The 20,501-nt window shown below is 57.1% G+C and overlaps 1 protein-coding gene across 1 annotated transcript in view; it reads right to left on the minus strand.

Annotated features, from left to right (window-relative positions):
- Nucleotides 1–325: 325 nt before the first annotated feature.
- The window catches only part of TBX21 (T-box transcription factor 21), a 35,839-nt gene continuing 15,663 nt past the window's right edge, over nt 326–20,501 (minus strand). Inside the window, exons 2-6 of the mRNA XM_037887118.2 lie at nt 6,139–6,293; nt 5,035–5,156; nt 4,159–4,317; nt 3,676–3,737; nt 326–2,536 (exon numbers count right to left, since the gene is read on the minus strand). Of these exons, the coding sequence (XP_037743046.1) occupies nt 1,888–2,536; nt 3,676–3,737; nt 4,159–4,317; nt 5,035–5,156; nt 6,139–6,293 (1,147 nt within the window). The 3' untranslated portion in view covers nt 326–1,887. The remainder of the gene's footprint in view (nt 2,537–3,675; nt 3,738–4,158; nt 4,318–5,034; nt 5,157–6,138; nt 6,294–20,501) is intronic.

A 20,501-nucleotide genomic window follows, 5' to 3' on the forward strand; every position in this document is an offset into this window, starting at 1 on the left:
TGGACACGGGGACGAGCCGCGTGGAGGGAGCATCATTCTGCCCTCCCCCCCCCCATGCTCTGAACTGCTGCAAGATGTATGAATATTTCTGGCTGGTGCCCCCCATGGCTTTGCACAGCAAGGCTGTAGTTGGCCACGCGGGGTAAGGTGGGGGTGCGGCACCTATCCGCCCCCTGCAGGCCCCACAGCGTGGGTGGAGAGGGGTGGGGGAGCCGGCGGCGCTCGGAGCTGCACAACCTGGGCTGGCGCCCTGCTTTCTGACCTGGCTAACCTGCTCGAGGCCATGACGCTTTATTTGAATGGGGCACCTTTACCCACCAACTACCCCCCCCGCCCGCCATGGAGCCACTCAGACAGTCCCCAGAACTGCCCCTGGCAGGCCCCCGCCCAAGGAGCACCACGGTCAGGACCCCAGCAGCGGGCCTGATGGGCAGAGACATAAGTCCAGGACTTTTGTGGATGCCACAAACCCAAACCCATGAGCACAGGGGCTGGCCACAGCCAAGGGACGGGACAGGGATTGGGGTGGGGGGGGGGGTGAAAGGCAACACAACACCCCCCCCCCGCTCCCCACAGTGCATGGCAGCAGTGGGACAGGCCCATGATGCCAGGTTGGTGCTGGGGGGGGGGGAGTGAGTCGCCCCCAGCAGGGCTCAGGGGGGTCTCAGCAGGTGGGTGTGTGTGTGTGTGGTGGGGATGCCCCGCACCCCTCAGCTGGGAGCGCCCCTGGGTGCCTCATCCAGCTGGCTGCATTGCCAGGGGCACTGAAGGCCTGCCCCCCCCCCCAGCACGGCTGGGTCGCGGCGCCCGTGGGGCCCTGTCTGCTCTGCCCCATGAGCTGGGGGAACCTAGCGGCCCCAGAGATGAGGCAAAGACACAAAGACCCGGGGCAGACAGGGAGGGGGCTCTTACGTTAAGGGCAGTCTGACAAATCTGGGGGCGGGGGGGAAACGGGGGGCAGAGCCTGCCAGGCTCCAGGGCCCGTCAGGCAGGGCCCCCACTTTGCTTTCGCTGCTCCCCTGAGCTGAGGGCAGGGGACAGCCCGGGGTCACCGCCAGTGGCTGGGGTAAGGTTGGTGCAGGACTCACTCCCCAGCCTCCCTCCCCAAAACCGACACCACAGAGCCCAGGGGGGGCGGGGGGGTGGGGGAGCGCAGCCTTGGCCACCCGCGTGGTTCGGCTCCTTCCTGCAGGGGGCTGCGATGGGCACGGACGAGGCCGCTGTGGTGCTCGAACCCTCGACACGCTTGGCAGGGTGGGGGGCGGAAGGTGCCTGGTGCAACGGAGGGAGGGGCTCGCCGCCGGAGGGCAGCAGGGGGGCGAGGGGGGGGGAAATGTGCCCCTGTGCCCAGCCCATCAGGGCCTGGGGATGGCAAGACAGGTGCTCATCAGTGATACACAGGGTCAGGCCAGAGCTGCAGCCTCGGCTGGTCTCCTGGCTGGCTGCAGGGTAACCGCATTAACGGTGTACCAGCAGGGGTGGGGCGGGGAGGAAGGCTGCAGGGGTATGGGGGGGGTGCCCGCGTGCATGACTGGGGCATGGGTCTGTGTGTAAATGCACATGGGTGTGAGCACCGAGGCGTTCACGAGGGCGTTTGCGCACGTGCCGATGCACGAACGCGGGCCAGCCGGGGCCCAGCCTGGCACACACACCGGGTTTGGGCACACGCTCACCCCCTGCCCCTGTCCCCCCCCGCCAACTGTGCAACTGTGGGGGGGTTAAGAGAAGCTTCACCCCCCCCCCACCTTCACCTCCTCTGCTGCGCCTGTCTGCAGCGACCGCCCCCCTCGCACCCTTTCCCTGGGGACACCCGATATGATTTGGGGGGGCGGGGTGGGGGACCTCTAGCCCCCCAGCACCAGGAAAACGCTCCCTCCCCGCCCCCCCTCAGTTGCCGTAGAAGCCGTAGTAGCCGGGGTCGGCGCCCCCCTCCTTGTCGTACAGGTCCCCGTTGCGGGCGGGGGGCGAGCTCTCGGCGCTGGAGGCGTAGGGCGACACCCGGCGCCGCTTGCACTCCGCCTCGAACAGGCCCGAGTCCGAGGAGTCCACCGACTTGACCGAGGCCGGCTCGGCCCAGCCCTCCGCGTCCTTCCCCTTCTCCTCGCCGCCGGGCGGGGGCCTGGCGTCCCGCACGGGCCGGAACCAGCCCAGCGCCCCGGGGCTGGGCTTGGCGGGCGGCTGCCAGGCGGCGGGCGGCGAGCCGAAGGGGTGGGGCTCCTGGTAGAAGGGCAGCGGGGCGTGGGGCGAGGCCGGCAGGGGGAAGGCCTTCACGCCGAAGGGCATGTACTTGTTCCCGCTGTAGGCGCCGTCGTAGGCGCCGTAATCCAGGGGGGCGGCGGGGGGCTGCTGGGAGGCGAAGTACCAGCGGGGCGGCTCCTTGGGCTGCAGGGGCTCCCCATTGTAGTAGCGGCTCTGGGGCAGCGGGTACTGCTCGTGCAGGAAGGACGGGAAGCGGCTGCCGGGCAGGAGCTGCTGGCAACTGGTGGGGTCGGGCGGGGACGGGGTCACGCGGTCGCCCTCTGCCGTCGTGTACATCCTGGGGGGGGGATAAACACAAGGGAGGGGTCAGGCAGGGGGTGGAGAGGGAGCTGGACGGCTGGCATGGTGGGGGGCCCCTGGTGCCTCAGGTTGGACTCCGGCCCTGGCTGGCTTCAGCGGCGCTCCGGTAACTGAGCTGAGTTTGGGGGGGGTCTCAGCCCCGCTCCGGGCCGGGTATCCCTGCCCGTCGCCATCCCTTCCTCCAGGCTGGCAAACTCAGCAGAGACACCCGGCCTCGGCGGGCGAGCGACAACGGTCCCTCTCACTTTTTCCACCCACGCGCGGAATAAATGTCCTTCCGTGCACCACTGTCGTGGTCCTGCGGGGATGGGCACCACCCCGAGAAACAAAAACACCCAGACAGAATCTCTCTGTTGAAAAAGTTCCCGGAGGGATAATTACTCCGGCCAGGACACGTTAGGCATTTTAGAACTCACTACTCAAAGAATCAAAGTTCAGTGAAAGAGAGGAATAAAAATTATGAAGGGCACAGACCAGTCAAAACACGAACGTTGCACTTTGAAAGAATAAAATTACAGAGAACGTATGTGCATTGCAGGAAGTCCCAAGAAGGAACAACAAAAACACGTGCGTTGGGAGGTGAGTGTGAAAGACCGTGTGTGTGTGTGTGTGTGTGTGTGTGTCTCACACACACACACCCCTCTCTCCCCTCCGTAGCTCCGGGGCTGGGGGAGAGGCGTCTCTCCCGTCCCCGCCGCAGTCCCACATGCCCCAAGCTCCTCCAAGCCCCCCCATCACCTCACCCCGCTGCCCCCATCCTCCATTCTCCCCGCTCACCTGCACACGCGGCCCTTGTGTAGCCGTGCAGGTGCGCACCTTAGCGGGAACACAGGTGAGCGACCCGCCCTCCTGCTGCTTGGGGGAGGCATGTTAAGGGGTCCTGCGGCTTCCCCACCCCCATCCACCCAATGTTTGCTACCCCTTAGTGACCCCCTCCCTGCCCTCCCCGCCAATGCCCTCTGAGCACTGGGGGAGCCAGGCAAACGGGGGCCTCGGAGACGCCTGGCAGTGACCCATTGATGACGGTGCATCAAGGCACCGTCGCCTCCTGGCTGGGCCGGCCTGGCGGGACGATGGGGAGCGAGCCAGTGGGGGGTGGGATGGGGGGATACTCACGAGTCGAAGTTGTCCCGGAAGCCCTTGGCGAAGGGGTTGTGGTCGATTTTCAGCTGAGTGATCTAGGACAACACAGGAGAGAGTCTGGGTACACAGTCGCACTGCGTGAGTGGGGCGGCATGGGGCTGGGGGGGGCAGAGGGGAAGGAGGGAGAGTCGGGGGGGGGGAAGAAGCCAGGATCCAGGGCAGTCCCCATCTTCCTAGTGCTCCCCCATCTGTTCCCCCAACCCTATGACACTCCTCGCCCCATTGCTCCCACCACGGGCCCTGATCCACCTTTTCCCAGACACCCGCCCTCTGCTCTTCCCAGCACGAGGCAGGAGCCGGGCCATGGGGTGCGGACGTGACGCTCCAGTCCCCACCCAAGCGCACCGTGGGCGCCTCAGACCTACCCCTCTCCTTGGCACAGCACCCCCTAGTGGCTGCCCCGGGGTGTCCAAGGGGTTGCCGTGGCCCAGGGAGGCGCGGGGGCCCCGTACTCACGTCGGCGTTCTGGTAGGCCGTGACGGCGATGAACTGCGTCTCCGGGAAGATGAAGGTCTGGGTGTTGCTGGAAGGGTAGGCCTCGTCCCCTTCCCCCTCCTTCACCTCCGTCACGTGCAGCCGCGGTTGGTACTTGTGCAGGGACTGCAGCACGATCATCTGCAGAGAGCAGGGCACGGGAGTGTCACGGGAGAGGCGCTTGGAGCAGGGGGCGCGGCGCCCGTAAGGGGTGCTCTGCAGCTGGGAGGGGGGGCACATTGGGACAACCCGTGGTAGGGTGATCCCCACTGATCTGCAGGTCAATCTATGGGGGAGACTATGGCAGGCTTATCCTGACTGAGGGTACCATGGCCCTGGGGATAAGCCAGTGAGGGAATGTCCGTGGGATTCATAGCTTTAGATCGATATCATGTGGCAGGCAGTTCCACAGGCTAACTATTGGGCAAAAGGCAGCTCCTTCAGCTGGAAGGAAGGCGACAGAAAGAACGGAACAGAGAAAGCACCAGGGGTCCTGGGAGTGAGCCCCACGCCACAGAGACGTGGATGGTGGGGAGTAGGTAGTGTCTGGAGGGTCCAGAAGCTGGAGGGGAGCGCTCCTGCCAGGAACAATGCAGATAGGCTGGCGGGTCTCTGTGTAGTACGCTGTAGGAGGGCGGGGTGGGTACATGGGTGATGGGGACGGGCGTCTGGCCTGTGCCCCGCGATGGGGAACGTTACCCGGGTGAGAAGGATGGGGGGCGTCTGGCCTGTGCCCCGCGATGGGGAACGTTACCCGGGTGAGAAGGATGGGGGGCGTCTGGCCTGTGCCCCACAACGGGGGACACTGCCTGGGTGACAGGGACGGGCGTCTGGCCCGTGCCATGGGGGGGTGGTTACCTGTGTGATGTTATTGGACGCCCCCTTGTTATTGGTGAGCTTGAGTTTTCCAAACGAGACCTCCTGGCGCATCCAGTGGGCCCCGGTGTTGGGCGAGTCGGGGTGGAGATACAGCCGGTTACCTGCCAGAAGAGCCCCCTGCTGAGTGCCGGGCTGTTGCCACGGGCCCACCAGCCGCTCCCTGCACCCACAGCCTCTGGGCCAGCCCCCCCCGCCCCCCGTCCTGGCAGGGTGCATCCTGCTCAGGGCTTGGAGCAGCACTTGGGACCATCTTCTCCACCCAGCTACGGGGGGCGAGTCCCCCTCATCCAGCCCGGGCCGGGAAGTGCCGGCTGGGTAGGCAGGGGGCAGAGAGGCAAAATAACACATCGGTTATTTGGGGTGCTGTTGCGGCCAGGGAGCCACTGCACTGTCCCGACTGCCCACAAGAGGGCGCTCTGGCTCCTGGGAATGCCGCGAGAGCTGGGGAGGGGAGCGGAGAGGAGGGGAGGGAGGGGGGCAGCCGGTGCTGGAGGGATGGGGTGGGGACAAGAAAGGAAGGGGAGGGGCTCCCTGCTGCTCCGGGATCCAGCAACGGGGAGAGATCGGCTGGTGGGCTGGTCCTGGACCCTGCAGCGCCAGGGGAGTTTGGGGTTGGGGCGAATTGCAGACCCTGGCTCCCCAGTCCCGTTCGGGGAAATACGGATCCAGCTCTGCCCCCCCAGAGGGAAAAGGCAGACCTGAGACGCTGGCCATCGCTGCTTGAAATCTTAACCCCCACCCCCCAATCAGGAACCACCCTGAATCAGGAGCCAGCTGCCAGGTCACAGCGAGCCCCCCCCCCTTCTGCCCCCCAACACAGCTTCGATAGCAGGCGCCACTCTTGGGAATGGTGCGAAGCTCCTGGCTACCCAGTCCCAGCCTCTCCCAGCAGGAGGCGCTGTAGGTGAGGGTGCAAGAGCAGTGGCTGGGGCGGGCGCCTGGCTCTCCCAGCAGGGGGCGCTGCAGGGGAGGGTGCAGGAGAACCCTAGAGACAGCGGCAAGCCCCGACCACTCCCCTGTACCCAACGCCCTGGTTCCTCAGCCCCATGAACGAGATAACTGGCCTGGATCTCTCCTTCCTACCTGGCATGTTCCCCTCGGCCTTGCCGCACTGGACCCACTTCCCGCCTTGGTACCTCCAGTGATGCTGATCCACCAGGACGATGTCCACGCAGACCCTGTAGTGAGCCACGGGGTCCAGCCCGGAGAGGTTGAAGCTAAGAAACGGGAACATCCGCCTGGAGAGGGGACACAAACACAACCCAGCATGTTACACTGGAGAGGACACCCCCTGGGTCCCCAAATCACACAGCAAGACCCCCCCCCACACACACACACTTCCCCAGGGCAGAGCATCCTTCTGCCATTGAAATCCCGTGGAGTCTGGCCACGCGGCGGGGAAAGGTACCCCAAGGAGGGAGCTGGCTCGTGGACGTGATCAAGGACCCAGGTGGGATCCCAGCCCGAAGCAGGATGGAGCTGCCCTGAGGATGTATCCGTGGGATATGGGCTGGAGGAATGTGATGGCAACACGGGGGATTGGCGTGTGGTGGCCTGGATTGTCCTCATGCTATTATTTATTATGGTAGCACTGAGAGGCCCCAACAGAGACTAGGGCCCCGTTGTGCCAGGCACTGTACAAAGACACAGCGAGGCAGTCCCCACCCCACAGAAGTCACAGTCTGATTAGACAAGACACATACAGGGTGGGAGGGGAAACTGAGGCACAGTGAGATGTGACCAGCCCCAGGTCAGTGGCAGAGCTGGGAGTAGAATCCAGGCCTCCCAATTCCCAGCTCAGCATGGAGCAGGCGCCTTGGTTACCCCTCGGCCAGCCCCATTAGGTTACCCTGTAACTACATGCCCCTAGACAAGGCCAACGCCCAGCTGGTTTCCCTGCCCAGGCAGCTGGAATGCCCCATTAATTCCTGAGCACTGGGGAGGCCCCCGGGGGTATCAAACCAGAGAAATCGGGAGAGGGCTGGGGGCAGAGATTGCAGGAGAGCCTGAGGGAGAAGAGGAGCTGATGGCCATTAACCATTCCTGGTATTGCAGCAGAGACCAGTCAGGATCGGGACCCACGTGTGCACATGCAAAGATGCGTTCCCTGCCTCGGAGAGCTGGGCACAGGGAGGGATTGAGGGAAATGGGGGGACTGGAGGAGAGAGGGGAAGCTGGGGGTGGCTATAGAAAGCAGGGGGAAGAAGCAGTAGAGAACAGAGACGGGAAGGGAGACAATGGGGTGGGGGGCGAGGGGTGGAAGCAACCCGCCCGCCCCGCCCCCGAGCACTGAGCTGGATTATTTCCCAGCTCTTCCCATTCTGGTTCCGAAGGCAGCCCAGCCAGCTGGTTCTGATCCCAGCCCCCCCCCAGTCCCTTGCCCCCTATCAGGGCAGATTAGCCACTTGGCCCTGTTGAGAACCCAGCGACTTGTCAGCGGACTGCGACAGGTGGCAGCTCGGTTCTGCGTCCCATGCCCCGGTCCCCCCTTCCCTCTGCCCCTCCTCCTCACTTCTCCAGTTCAGAAAGTGACACCGTTTCTATTCTCAGCCCCATCGCCAGGCCAGGGAAGGGCGGAGGAGCAGGAGAGAGGAAGGCAGGGAGCGAAAAGGGGAACGGAGAGCAATGGCAGAGGACAGCCGGGAAGGGGGAAGAGGAAAGAGGCAGGATCGGGTGGGGCTCACACGTCAATTTCAAATCCCTATTTCAACCCCTCTCGTTAGTGGCCTCCCCCTTCATCAGAGCAAGAAGAGGGGTCCGAGAAAGGCAGCTGGGAAATAGGGGACCCTGTCTCCCCACTGCACGGAGGGCCCTGGCCTGGTAGGATCTGGGGGGACCAATGCAACAAACCACATCCACGCACGCCTAACAGCCGCCAGCAAGGATCGAACTCAGGAGCCTCAAACAATACCGGCCTCTGCTGTTTAAGCCAGGGGTTAGGGAGCGGGTGGTTGTAAACACCGGGGCTGGCCACAAGAGGGAGACATGACCACAATGTAAAGCACGCCTTTAGGCAGTGTGAGCATGGCTCCCTCTAGTGGCCGGCTGTAGGGACTGCAACAGGCTGCTGTTCCCTGCTGAGACCCAAGTCCTCTCAAGCAGCAGGGGCTGCTTTGGTCCTCAAGGCTGCAGGTTCGCTCCAGGCGGACGTAGGAACAGCCCGACTGGGTCAGAGCAAGGGTCCATCTAGCCCAGTGTCCTGTCTTCCCACAGCGGCCGGTGCCAGGTGCTTCAGAGGGACGACACGTGGCTCAGGCTCGTTATCCCAACGGCGGCAGCCAGGACCAGAGAGGAAACACAACAGCCCTCTGCAAAGGTTGTACTGTTTTGCAGCCCCTTTTAGGGCTGCCCAGTGACTTTGTGCTTTCTAACCCCCCTCTCCCCCCCCAACTCACGCTTCAAACACATTTCAACGAAAAGAGGTTTTGTTTGGCACTTTCAGCGTGTTCAGTGCAGGGTGGGAACCGCAGAGGCAGCCGAGGGACGACACTGACAGGAGGAAGAAAACGAAACTGGCCAGGCTCCCAGAACGGAGCCAAGCGGGTTTTAGAGGCCTGATCCTCAGCGGGTGTACACTGGGATAGCGCCGTCCAAATCCGTGGTGGATTAATTATTGGTAATTTATGATGCACGCCCAGATCCTGCTGTCACCCACCCTGGTGTATAGCTGGAGCGTTGCATTTATGCCAGATTTACACGGGTGCGCATCCGGAGTTAGCTGGACAGCGGCGAGTTAAAGATGCATGTTAGTGCCAGGCCCCTCTCGGGTTCACCCTGGATTTACACACTGACTCACGCCGGATTAGCACCAGGGTAGGCAGGCCCCGAATCAGGCCCAGTCATGCTGATGTAAATATGGAGCAGCAATGCAGCCCTTCTGACCCGAGCCCAGCCTTGTCAATGCCAACCATTCAAAAGTCATCGAGCAGCCCCCCTTCTCCCACAATCGCTTAAAAATCTTGAAATTAATTTTTTTAAAAAATAGATGCTCTTTCTATTTGCCTTCTGGATTTGGAGCCTAGGGGAGTGGGGGGGGCTTTACGACTTCAAGCCTCTCTCTGCCACCACAATGGCTGGAAACTTACTGTTCTTTTGTTTTAAATGGAAGCCAAGAGTCTCACATCATCACTAGACTCCTGGAGCTGGGGCTTTCAGAACAACCAAAATCAGGAGCAAATTGCCAGAGCAAAAATGCCCGAGCTGCCACGCCTGGGATTCTGATCTGAATCCCCCTGGGAGGACTCAGGAGTGAGTCCGCTTCTGTAAGGGGGAGCGAAGTAAGCTCTTGGGGCCAGGGACCATTATTCTATTCTGTTCGTACCTGGCGTCACGGTCCATAGTTCCTATGTGCTACCACAATATAGCACTAATCATAATAAGAATAAGAGCAGAATTTAATCCCCCTCCAGTCCTGCTCATATTCCTGGTGAAGCCAGGAGCTGAGGACTACGGGACGCAAGCTGTTGTCAGTTACACCAGTGTAAAATCTCCTCCCTCGCTGGTTTAAATGGGTGACAGACTGGGCTGCCCAGAGAAGGCCTGGCTGGGGCAAGGCTGGCCCAGGTTCTCTCACCAGAGCTCCCATGATCCGTCAATCAAATACAACACCCCCCCCGTGCCCCCAGTCCCGAACGTGGAGGGGACGGCATAGGAGACAGCAGAGAGGAGAGCGTGTGAATATTTCACTAGCTAGTGAATAAAAGATGGGCCAAGAGCAGGGAGCCAGTAGGGTCCTGGCCACAGCCCTGGGCTGAATGCCTGCCCGCGCTGAACTGGCTGACCTGATGGCTCGCAAGGCGCCAGGCTCCAGGGACAGGGTGAAGCAGACATCACCGGAGCCCAGGCTGGCAAGGACGCTGGGCCTCACGGCAGCTCCCCGCAGCCCAGCCTGCTGGGTCTTGGGGCCCCACGCAGACGCGGTGCACCCGTGGTGTGCATGGACAGACAGGCCCCCCCCGCCCCCCCACAGGAGAGTGACACACTCAGCTGCACCTCTGTTGTGTAAGACAGACAAGGGGGGGGAGGGAACAGCTTTTAGAGGACTGCTGGGGAGCCCGAAAGCTCGTCTCTCTCACCAAGAGAAGCTGGCCCAGTAAAGATACCCCCTCACCCACCTCGTCTCGCTACTATCCTGGGGCCAGCCCCGCAGACACCCTCTGGTATGCACACAAACACACACACGCTCTGACCCCCTCCCATACAATCAAACACGCACACTTGTAACCCATTCACGACACAGTGACACACACCGAGAGGTTCTCTGGAGGGTGTATGCACAATCTGGCACGCACATATACACGTCCACGCATACGCACACCTGTGACACTCACACAACGCCCCGACTGTGCGCGCACGCAGATTCACACGCGCACCGTCCCCTGGGCACACTCACGGACGCGCACAACCGGTCACCGCCACAGTCCCAGGTAATCTGCCGCACACAAAGACACACCCGCTGAGCCGCACTCAGGCAGACGCGTGCCCCCCGTGGGGAACGGCTCTTGAAACATTAACAGCCCCCTTGAAATATTCACCCCCGATGCGCTCTGCCGGAGGCCACGTGCGGGGCCAGGGGGCGCTTTGGGACCCAGGGCCGGGCTCCCCAAATCCTGGCTGAGAGCTGAGAGCTGGGGGGGCAGGGAGTCAGGGGATGGGGGGGGGGGCGCAATGTGGATTCAGTGGGAGCCCTGAGGTGGGGGCGGAGGTACCCGCTGGTACCGCTCCGTTCGCATGGGGTGGCCAGGGCAGCTCCCCCCTGCCCCGCAGGCTCCATTCCACCTGCCGAGCCCGGCTTTCTCCCCATCATTTCAGGGACCTCGCTCCCTCTCTGCGTTCCCCTTTTCCTCCCCCTCCCGCCGCTGCTCTTCTCTTCCTTTCTCTCTCTCTCTTTCCTCTGCTTCTCTCGGTCTTTCTCACTTCCTTCCTTCCTCCCCTCCCCTCCCCAAGCTTGCCACAGCACATGATGCTCAAAGCCGACAGGCCAAGTCATCGCGGCGCGGCCCCCACCCCGGCGTGGGAGGGGGATGCCGGGCGGAACCAGGAGGGGCTTTGAGCCGTCGAGCTCCGGGTTTCCTTGAAGCGCCGGCGTTTCTGATAAAGCAGGGCCCAGGGCGGAGTGATCTCAGGGCCGGGGGCGACCTGGCGGGAGCCAGGCCCCGCTTCTCAGAAACGACTTTGGAAAGCCCAGCCCAGGCCGGGCTCCTAGGGCCAGACCGGACCTGGCGGGGGGCCAGGACCCTCCCCTCCTTCTGCATGGAAATTCTCCTCCCCACTGCTCAAAGAGCGGCCCTGGGGTGTCCCAGGGAGTCATGGGAAGCAAATAACTTTCAGAGGTCACTTCTTCTGCCTGCTTTCACCCTTGGTTACCTCCGGGAGACCCTCATCCCAGGTCTCCTCTTCTGTACTACTGACTAATGGGGGGCGCCTCTGAGCACCCAGCCTGCCCCATGCCTTGTGCCCTCCCATGTCTAATCTGCCCCGTGCCCCTAGCCTGCCCCACGCCCCTTGCCCCATACCACAGCCTGCCCCATGCCCAATGTCTAACCTGCCCCCAGCCTGCCTCATGCCCCCAGCCTGTGCCCAAGCCCAGCTGTGGGTTGGCACCAAGGCTCAGAGCTGGGGGTATGGGGAGCCCAGGGCTGGGATAGCAGGAGGTCAGGGTGGTGGAGCATCTGCAAAGGGGAGGAGGAAGTTGGTACAGCCCCCCTGCCCACAGCATGTGGGCATCTGTAATGCTCCTCATCTGGGTCCAGACCATGTTCCCTCTCCCCTGCCAACCCTTCTGCAGCCAAGATCTTCACGGGCTCGAACTAAAACCCTGGATCCAAAGCATCCTGAAAATCTGGGGCTGTTCAAATGCCCACCCCTGATCTGAGCCGGAAGGTTGCAAATGGCTCCAATCCAGAACTGCACCAAACCAGACCCGCTGCCCCGCTTTCAGCCAGGCATCTCCCGCGACACATCCATTCTCCTCTGGCATCTGAGTCTGCTCCACGCAGCGGGAGGTTCCTTCTCCACGGGAGCTTAGGTTTTATTTCAGCTCTGAGGTATCGGAGAGCGAGAAGAGGGCTGGGTTGGTGGCACCCTTCCTGCACGGGGATATTTATACCGCGTGGTGCCGGCTCCTTGCCATGGTGACTTGCTGCAGACCAGGGCGGTGGGGGGCTGGGGTAGGTGCAGGCGGGGAGGGATAGCCGCTCAGCTGAGCGGCTGTCTCGGGTCTTAAGATCTTTGGCGCCCCCAACTTTCACAGACCCGAGCAGGCTGGATCCTGAGCAGAGTTCAATGGAGCTCCCCGCAGCTGGGAATCCATTCGCAGGAGCTCAGCGAGGCGTTGGGAGGCTATGCCGGTTTCCTGCCAGCTTTCCTTGCTCGATTAGGCAAACGAATTTCCCAAACGCTTGCCCCGAGGCTCCGCTGAACCTGGGGAGTGTGAGCGCTTTGCTGCTCTCCAGGAAGGTCTCTGCTCCCAGGGCGCCAGGATCTCCCCCGAATAATTGTATCAGAGACATGATCTTCATGCCGAGGGAACAAGCCCTCACCGTGTGTGGCTTCTGCCTCCCGATCCTGCTGATTTGTGGTGGCACAGAGGAGCCTGAGGGTGCCGTTTCCATGGCTGCGTCAGCAAGGTATTGCCCCATATGCTTATGGGGCAGGTGGGGCTGGGGCGTCTCAGGCCTGGTCTTGGTGCCATTAAACTGGTCACGTCCAATGGAAGCCGGAGCAGGCCCTGAGTTGAATCCGACGTGGAGCCGAAAGCAGCACCTCTGCACTGAAATGAAGCCACTTCTGGAGTGGAGCATGTCAGTGGCCAAACAGCTCGCAGCAGCGGGGAGACCCCTGCCTCAGAGAAAGCCCCCCCGGAGTGGATTTTCACGCCAGCATCTTTGTGCTCCGTCACTCTTGATTGACAGCAGGGGGAGGGGAATCAGGCCCCCAGTTTTAATCCAGTGCTTAGAGTTAGGCCCTCTCTCTCTGTGTCCCAGGCTTTTGGGTCCTAGGGCATTTAAGTGCCTCTGGAAGTTTATACAACCTCCCCCTACATAGTATCTGAGCACCCAAGGGTGGGGTAATGGTGGGGAAATCAAGCCCTTTAATTATGCACCCTCCCATTAAGGCTCCTGAAACCCATTAATGAAGCCTCACAAAGCCCTGCCCCAGGAGGTGGGTATCATTTTACCTATGGGGAAACTGAGGCAAGGAGGCCTGGCTATGCAAAGCTGGGAGTAGAACCCAGGCATCCTGCCCGCCCAGTCCCTATGTGCTAACCACTGGGCTACAGCAGACTTGGGGCTTTTGCAAGGCCAATGCTGCCCTCATTTGGGGGGGTGAGGGGGGAGAATTTCTTGCCCCCCTCTGCCAGATCGCTATGATCCCCGTTGGGCATCTCCGCTGCCTCTCCAATCACATTAGTATCAGCCCCTGATGGATGGGCTGGGTCCCCCGTATCGTCCCCAGTCCATTTGGGACGGAGATCATCATCTCTGTTTGGCTTTCACATGCGAGGGTAAGAGCCTTGGCAGGGGGGTGGGGACAGACAGGGGAGCTCTTTGGACTGGACCAGCTAGGAGCCAGACCTCTTGTTTGCAGAGCCCAGGCTTCCAGCGAGTTAGAAATGAAGGGCCGGATCCTCCTTCAATGGAGCGACGCCAACGAACCCCAGCTGAGCTTTGACGGGAGACATCAGCATTCCTGGCTCCGTGATCATTTCGACGTCTGACTCTCACAGGCACGGGTCTGCACCAGCCAGGGATCTGACCCGTTAGATTACAGGCAAACCGGTTCATTGCTCTTATGTTGCACAGTCAACGGATGTCCAATCAGTGCGAGCTACACCGCTTTGAAACTTACACCAGTTTCCCAGCCCCTATACACAGGGGGCCTGATCTTGGTTGCATGGGTGTCAGTAAGGAGTAATGACAGGTTTCAGAGTAGCAGCTGTGTTAGTCTGTATCCGCAGAAAGAACAGGAGGACTTGTGGTACCTTAGAGTCTAATAAATTTATTTGAGCATAAGCTTTCGTGAGCTACAGCTCACTTCATCGGATGCATGCAGTAAGCAGTAAGTATCAGAGGGTTAGCCGTGTTCGTCTGGATCTGTAAAAATAAGGAGTAACTCCACTTTGTATTCGTACAGGGCCTAGTGCGATGGGGTCCTGATCTTGCCTGGAGTTTCTAGGCGTTACTTTAATACAAATAAATCATAATACTGTAATGATAGAAGTTAATAAAGTACAGGTAGAAGCTGAAGAGAAACAGTCACGCAAAAGTGTCCCATTCATCACGAGAAGGCAGACAACTAAATATTGACAATTTTGATAAGTGCTTGTCTACAAATGCAAGAAGTTTAAATACTAAAGATGGGTGAACTTGAGTGCCTGGTATTAAATAGGAGATTGATAGAATAGGCATCCACAGAAACTTGGTGGAGTGATGATAATCAATGGGTAATACCAGGGTACAAAATGTGTAGGAATGACAAAGTAGGTCATGCTGGTAGAAGAGTGGCACTTTATGTGAAAGAAAACAGAGTCAAAGATAGCAAAAATCTTAAATGAATCAAACTGCATCATAGAATCGCTATGGATGTAAATTCCATGCTCGAATAATATGAATATAGCAGTAGGGATACACCACTGACCACCTGACCAGGATGGTGATAGTGACTGTGAAATGCTCTGGGAGATTAGAGAGGCTACAAAACCAGAAACCCCAATAATGATGGGGGATTTCAACTATCCGCTTATTGACTGGGAACATGTCATCTCAGGAGGAGATGCAGAGATAAAAATCTCTAGACACCATTAATGGCTGCTCCTTGGAGTAGCTAGTCCTTGCACCCACAAGGGGAGAGACAATTCTTGATTTAGTCCTAACTGGTCCAAGAGGTGACTATAGCTGAACTGCTCAGTAATAGCGACCATAATGTAATTAAATTTAACATCCTTGGGGAGAGGGGAAGTACCAGAGAAAATCACCACAGCAGCATTTAACTTCAAAAAGGGGAACTACAGAAAAATGAGGAGCTCAGTTAAGCAGAAATTGCAAGGAACAGTCACAAGGGTGAAATGCCTGCAAACTGCATGGAAACTTTTTTAAAAACACCATAAGAGATGCTCAAACTATATATGCCCCAAATAAATAATAAAATAATAATAATAATAATCAGGAAAGGGACCAAAAATATGCCACCACGGTAAACAGAGTTAAAGAGATGCTTAGAGATAAAAAGACACGTTTTAAAAATTGGAAGTCAAATCCTATTGAGGAAAACAGAAAAGAACATACTCTGGCAAGTCAAGTGTAAAAATATAATTAGGCAGGCCAGAAAAGAATTTGAAGAGCAACTAGCAAAAGAGACACACAAAAATTCTGCTCTTAGTTTTAAAGTATATCAAAAGCAGGACACCTGCCAAACAATCAATGGGGTCCACTGGTTGATTGAGGTCCTACAGGATCACTCAAGTAAGACAAGACTGTTCCGGAGAAATTATATGAACTTTTTGCATTGGTCTTCACTGCAGAGGATGTGAGGGAAATTCCCACACCAGAGACATTCTTTTTGCTCAACGAATCTGAGAAACGGTTCCAGAATGAGGTGTCAATAGAGGAGGTTTTGGAACAAATTGATAAATTAAATGGTAATAAGTCACCAGGACTAGATGGCATTCATCCAAGAGTTCTGAAGGAACTCAAATATGAAACTGCAGAACTACGAACTGTGGTATGTAACTTATCGCTTAAATCAACCTCTGTACCAGATGACTAGTGTTTAGCAAATATAATGTCAATTTTTTAAAAAGGCTCCAGAGGAAATCCTGGCAATTACAGGCTAGTAAGCCTGACTTCAGTACCAGGCAAATTGATGGAAACTATGGTAAAGAACAGAATGATCAGACATATAGATAAACATGATATGTTACGGAAGGGAAAACATACCTCACCAATCTATTAGAATTCTTTGAGGGTATCAATAAACATGTGGACAAGGGTGATCCAGTGGATATAGTGTACTTGGACTTTCAGAAAGCTTTTGACAAGGTCCCTCAGCAAAGGCTCTTAAGCAAAATAGGCAGTCATGGGATAAGAGGGAAGGTCCTCTCATAGATCAGTAACCCGTTAAAAGATAGGAAACAGAGAGCAGGAACAAACAGGTTTCACAGTGGAGAGAGGTAAATAGCAGGGTCCGCCCAGGATCTGTACTGGGACTAGTGCTGTTCAACACATTCATAAGTGGTCTGGAAAAAGGGGTAAGGAATGAGATGGCAAAATTTCAGATGATACAAAAGTACTCAAGACAGCTAAGTCGAAAGCTGACTGCAAAGAGTTACAACAGGACCTCACAAAACTGGGTGGCTGGGCAACAAAATGGTAAATGAAATTCAGTGTTGATAAACACAAGGTAATGCACATTGAAAACATAATTCCAACTATGCATGCAAAATGATGGGGTCTAAATTAGTTGTTACCATTCAAGAAAGAAATCTTGGAGTCACTGTGGATCGTTCTCTGAAAACATCTGCTCAATGAGCAGCAGCAGTCCAAAAAGTGAACAGAATGTTAGGAACCATTAGGAAAGGGATAGAGAAATCAGACAGAAAATATCATGATGCCACTATATAAATTAATGGTACACCCACACCTTGTACTGCGTGCAGTTCTGGTCACCCCATCTCACAAAAGATGTGTTAGAATTGGAAAAAGTACAAAGGTGGGCAACAAAAATGACGAGGGGGATGGAACAGCTTCCGTATGAGGACAGACTAAAACCACTGAGACCGTTCAGCTTTGAAAAGGGACGACTAAGGGGGGAGATGATAGAGATCTATAAAATCATGACTGGGCTGGAGAAAGGGAATAGGGAAGTGTTATTTACCCCTTCACATAACACAAGAACCAGGGGTCACCCAATGAAATTAATAGGCAGCAGGTTTAACACAAACATAGGGAAGTATTTCTTCACACAACGCACAGTCAACCTGTGGAACTCATTGCCAGGGGATGTGGTGAAGGCCAAGACAATAACGGGTTCAAAAAAAAAAAAAAAGAGTTAGATAAGTTCCTGGAGGACAGGTCCATTAATGGCGATTAGCCAGGATGATCAGGGACGCAGCCCCATGCTCTGGGTGTCCCTAAACCTCTGACTGCCAGAAGCTGGGACTGGACGACAGGGATGGATCACTCGATCATTGCTCTGTTCTGTTTGTTTCCTCTGAAGCGTCTGGCACCAGCCACTTGTCAGAATACAGGACAGTAGGCTAGATGGACCATTGGTCTGACCCAGCGTGGCCATTCTTCTGTTCTTATAGTCAGTGGGTTACAGGGCTCAATTCTCCTCCCACTTACCCCAGGTTCACACTGGTGTAACTCAGCTGACCTCACTGGCTTTACTCTGGATGAATGCCAGTGGGAGTGCACAGAGCATCAGGCCCCTCCGCGTGAGAATTGGTGTGAGATCACAGTTGCTTCCCCCGTTGCTTAGGTCATGGTTGACTCTAGCCCACTGGGGCCAGCAGAAATGTGTCCCGGTTACAGGCTGTTTCCATGGGCATGTGGAATCGCTCCCCATGACCACACCCCCAAGTACAACCCTCCTCACTCATTCCACCCCACGCCGACTGCGGTAATGCGGTGTCAGGGAGTCGCTCCCCGTGGGCCCTGCAGCGTTTCAAACTTCCTCCTGGGGCTGAAGGTTTGGTTGTTTTTCCACTGAGCTTCTCTTTTGCTTTTTCAATCGCACATCGGGGCGGCAGCAAACGGAGCGTAACAGACCACACACACACACACACAAACTACCACCTCCTATTGGCACCGACCGACGATGCACACGCAGGCCCACACAATCAGCTGGAAAGGGGAGGCACCCTGGGGAACAAGGGGCCTTAAAATTACAGCCAGACCAAAGAAAACTGATGCTCTGGGTTCACTGGCAGTTTTGACAGGTTAAACAAAGAAAATGATTTGGGGCCAAACGAAACGGTCTGTTTGACCCCAAAGGTTTCGGTTTTGAGCATTCTTAAATATTTTTGAATTTGAAAAGAAAATAAAGGCAACGTCAAACCGGAAAAATCAAAATGTTGAGACCCCCCCCACACACCCGCTGCCGAACAATTTGGTGAAACTGACGCAACCTGCGAACGGTTCTCGCTCGTGCGTTTTGGCCCCGAGATTTTCAGCTGAAAATTTTCACCCACCTCTAAGGAAAACCCGCTTCCGGCCAGATCCTCAGCTAGTGTCCATTGACCTAGCGCTCCTGATGGCAGAGGGGCTTTGCTGATTTACAGCGAACCAAGACGCCGGGCCGGATTCAGCGCCACATCACGGCGGCGGAACAGAGAACCAGCCCTCTTGGCTCGATCGTTCAGCGTGCTTCTCCTAACCCAGATACCGCCGGTGAAGCCACATCGGGGATTGTCCCCAGCTACAGAGCGCTGGCTGGCCAATCAAAAGGCACACGGATTGGTGTGACCAAGCCGTTCTTAAAGGTCGTGTTCTTTTAAACAACTGTGTGGAATTTCCTGAACACACTGATTTCAGCAGGTTTCCACCCCTTCCCCTTATTTTTCATTGGAGGATCTTAAAGCACTTGGCAAAGACCAATTGTATGAAAGCTCACAAACTCCCCCCAGGAGGTGGGCCATCCCCATTTAAAGATGGAGAAACCGAAGCGTGGGGTCTTGGCCCCAAGATCACAGAGAAAGAGCTGGGGATAGAACCCAGGAGTCCTGCCTCAGGCCTCTGCACGCCGACCACAGCCGGAAATAGAATCCGCCCTCCAGCCTGTCTGTGACCACCAGCCCCCCAGCCCAAGGAATAGAAGCCAGGAGTCCCACGTTGTGAGTCCCCCCGGCTCTCACCACTAGACCACATGAGCATGTCCACAAACAAAAGTTTCTTCTTCCCTTCACAGAGACTTCAGCAGGGTGACCACCCGGAGGGGATCACATGGAACACCGGTGGAGGCAGGGGATACACACGCAGAGCTGTGCCAGGCAGAGAACATCTGCAAAGCTCTCGCCAAACCAGTACGGCGCCAGGACCCACCCTCTGGCTGAGGGTTCAAATGTAGCACACGTCTCCCGGCCGAGCCACAGTCTGAGCGGCCGTCCTCAGCCTGGCTTGGTCAGTAACAGCTCGGGGAGGGGGGGGAGGAGCTGGAGTGCTGTGGCAGGGAGTTTACAAGGGCATAGATTCTGTTCAGACCAGACCACCTGTTTCCCCCCTTGTAAGGGACACCAACACAGCCCTGGAGTCCCACTGAGTTATCCCAGCTGAGTTCCTGGCTCCCTTGGAGTTTAAGAAGCCCTGGCAGGATCTGTCTGGTATCTGCTCATTGCTACGCATTACGGGGCCTGCTGATATCGCTGGTAACCTCCCCACACGCACACGCTTCACTGGTTTCAGTGGGAGGTTTGGCCCTGATGGATTTATTGGTAGTAAAGTAAGAACGCATTGTGGGCATGAGTGATAAAATCCAATCCCAGGGCAGGATCCAAATGTGTCCAAGGCTGGTTGGGATTAAAGGGGAGAAATCGGGGGGGGGTCTCTAAAAGCAACACAAGAATGTTCTCAAATTGGGCAGCCCAAACTGGAGTCAATCCATAGTCGATGCCACAGCATCCAGCACGGATCCCTGAGCCCTTTACAGACTGATAGAAAAAGATTCCCCTTACCCACCACTGGAATGCAACCACCTCTGGGGGGGGAGCTCAGCAGCTGTGTAAGGGTTTGATCCAAAGCCAATGGAAACAGTTCAACAGGCCATAATAGCACCCAATAATGCTGCACAGCGGTTTCAGATAGGAAGCGAAGTGCCACAGAGCTTGAAGAAATGTTTGTTCCTACGGCCAGATGGGCAGTTTTTAGATTCTGGAGCAGAGCAGAGGGGAGATTTTAGGTGGTTTTAGACCTTTTTTTTTTTTAAGTGCTAGTTAAAAATAATCCACTGGTCTGGTGACATTGTGGGAGATGTTAGAGGCAGGTTTTCTCCCCACAGGGTTGGCTGGGGCCTTATGCAAACGTGTGCGCTTGAAAGCAGAAACTCGGTCTCTGATTTTTAAACTCAATGGTCCAGACTCTCATCTGGTGGAAACGAACGCAGCTCCGCTGGTTTCAAAGAAGCCACAGCGATTTACACCCACTGAGAACTTGGCCCCTGTTTGATAGCGTTTTCTATCCGCTTTCCGCTGGTGTAAATGGAGGGCCAGGGGGAACCTGCCCCACACTCCCTACTGAAATCGATAGAGGTAGGGTAAATCTGGAGTATCGCCGTAGTGAGTCAGGGTGGCTATTTTAACCTAGGCCTTTCCTATTTAAATGTCTCCTCCTGCATGTGGCTGCATCTAGACTGCTGGACTGCCCCATCCCTGTGCACTGTGTCAGCAGGGGACACGGAGGATCAGGCCACCCCCCACACATGCATTGACTCAGCAGGAGACACGGCGGTTG

Source organism: Chelonia mydas, chromosome 27, assembly GCF_015237465.2.
Source record: "Chelonia mydas isolate rCheMyd1 chromosome 27, rCheMyd1.pri.v2, whole genome shotgun sequence".
In the NCBI taxonomy this organism is placed as follows: Eukaryota; Metazoa; Chordata; order Testudines; family Cheloniidae; genus Chelonia; species Chelonia mydas.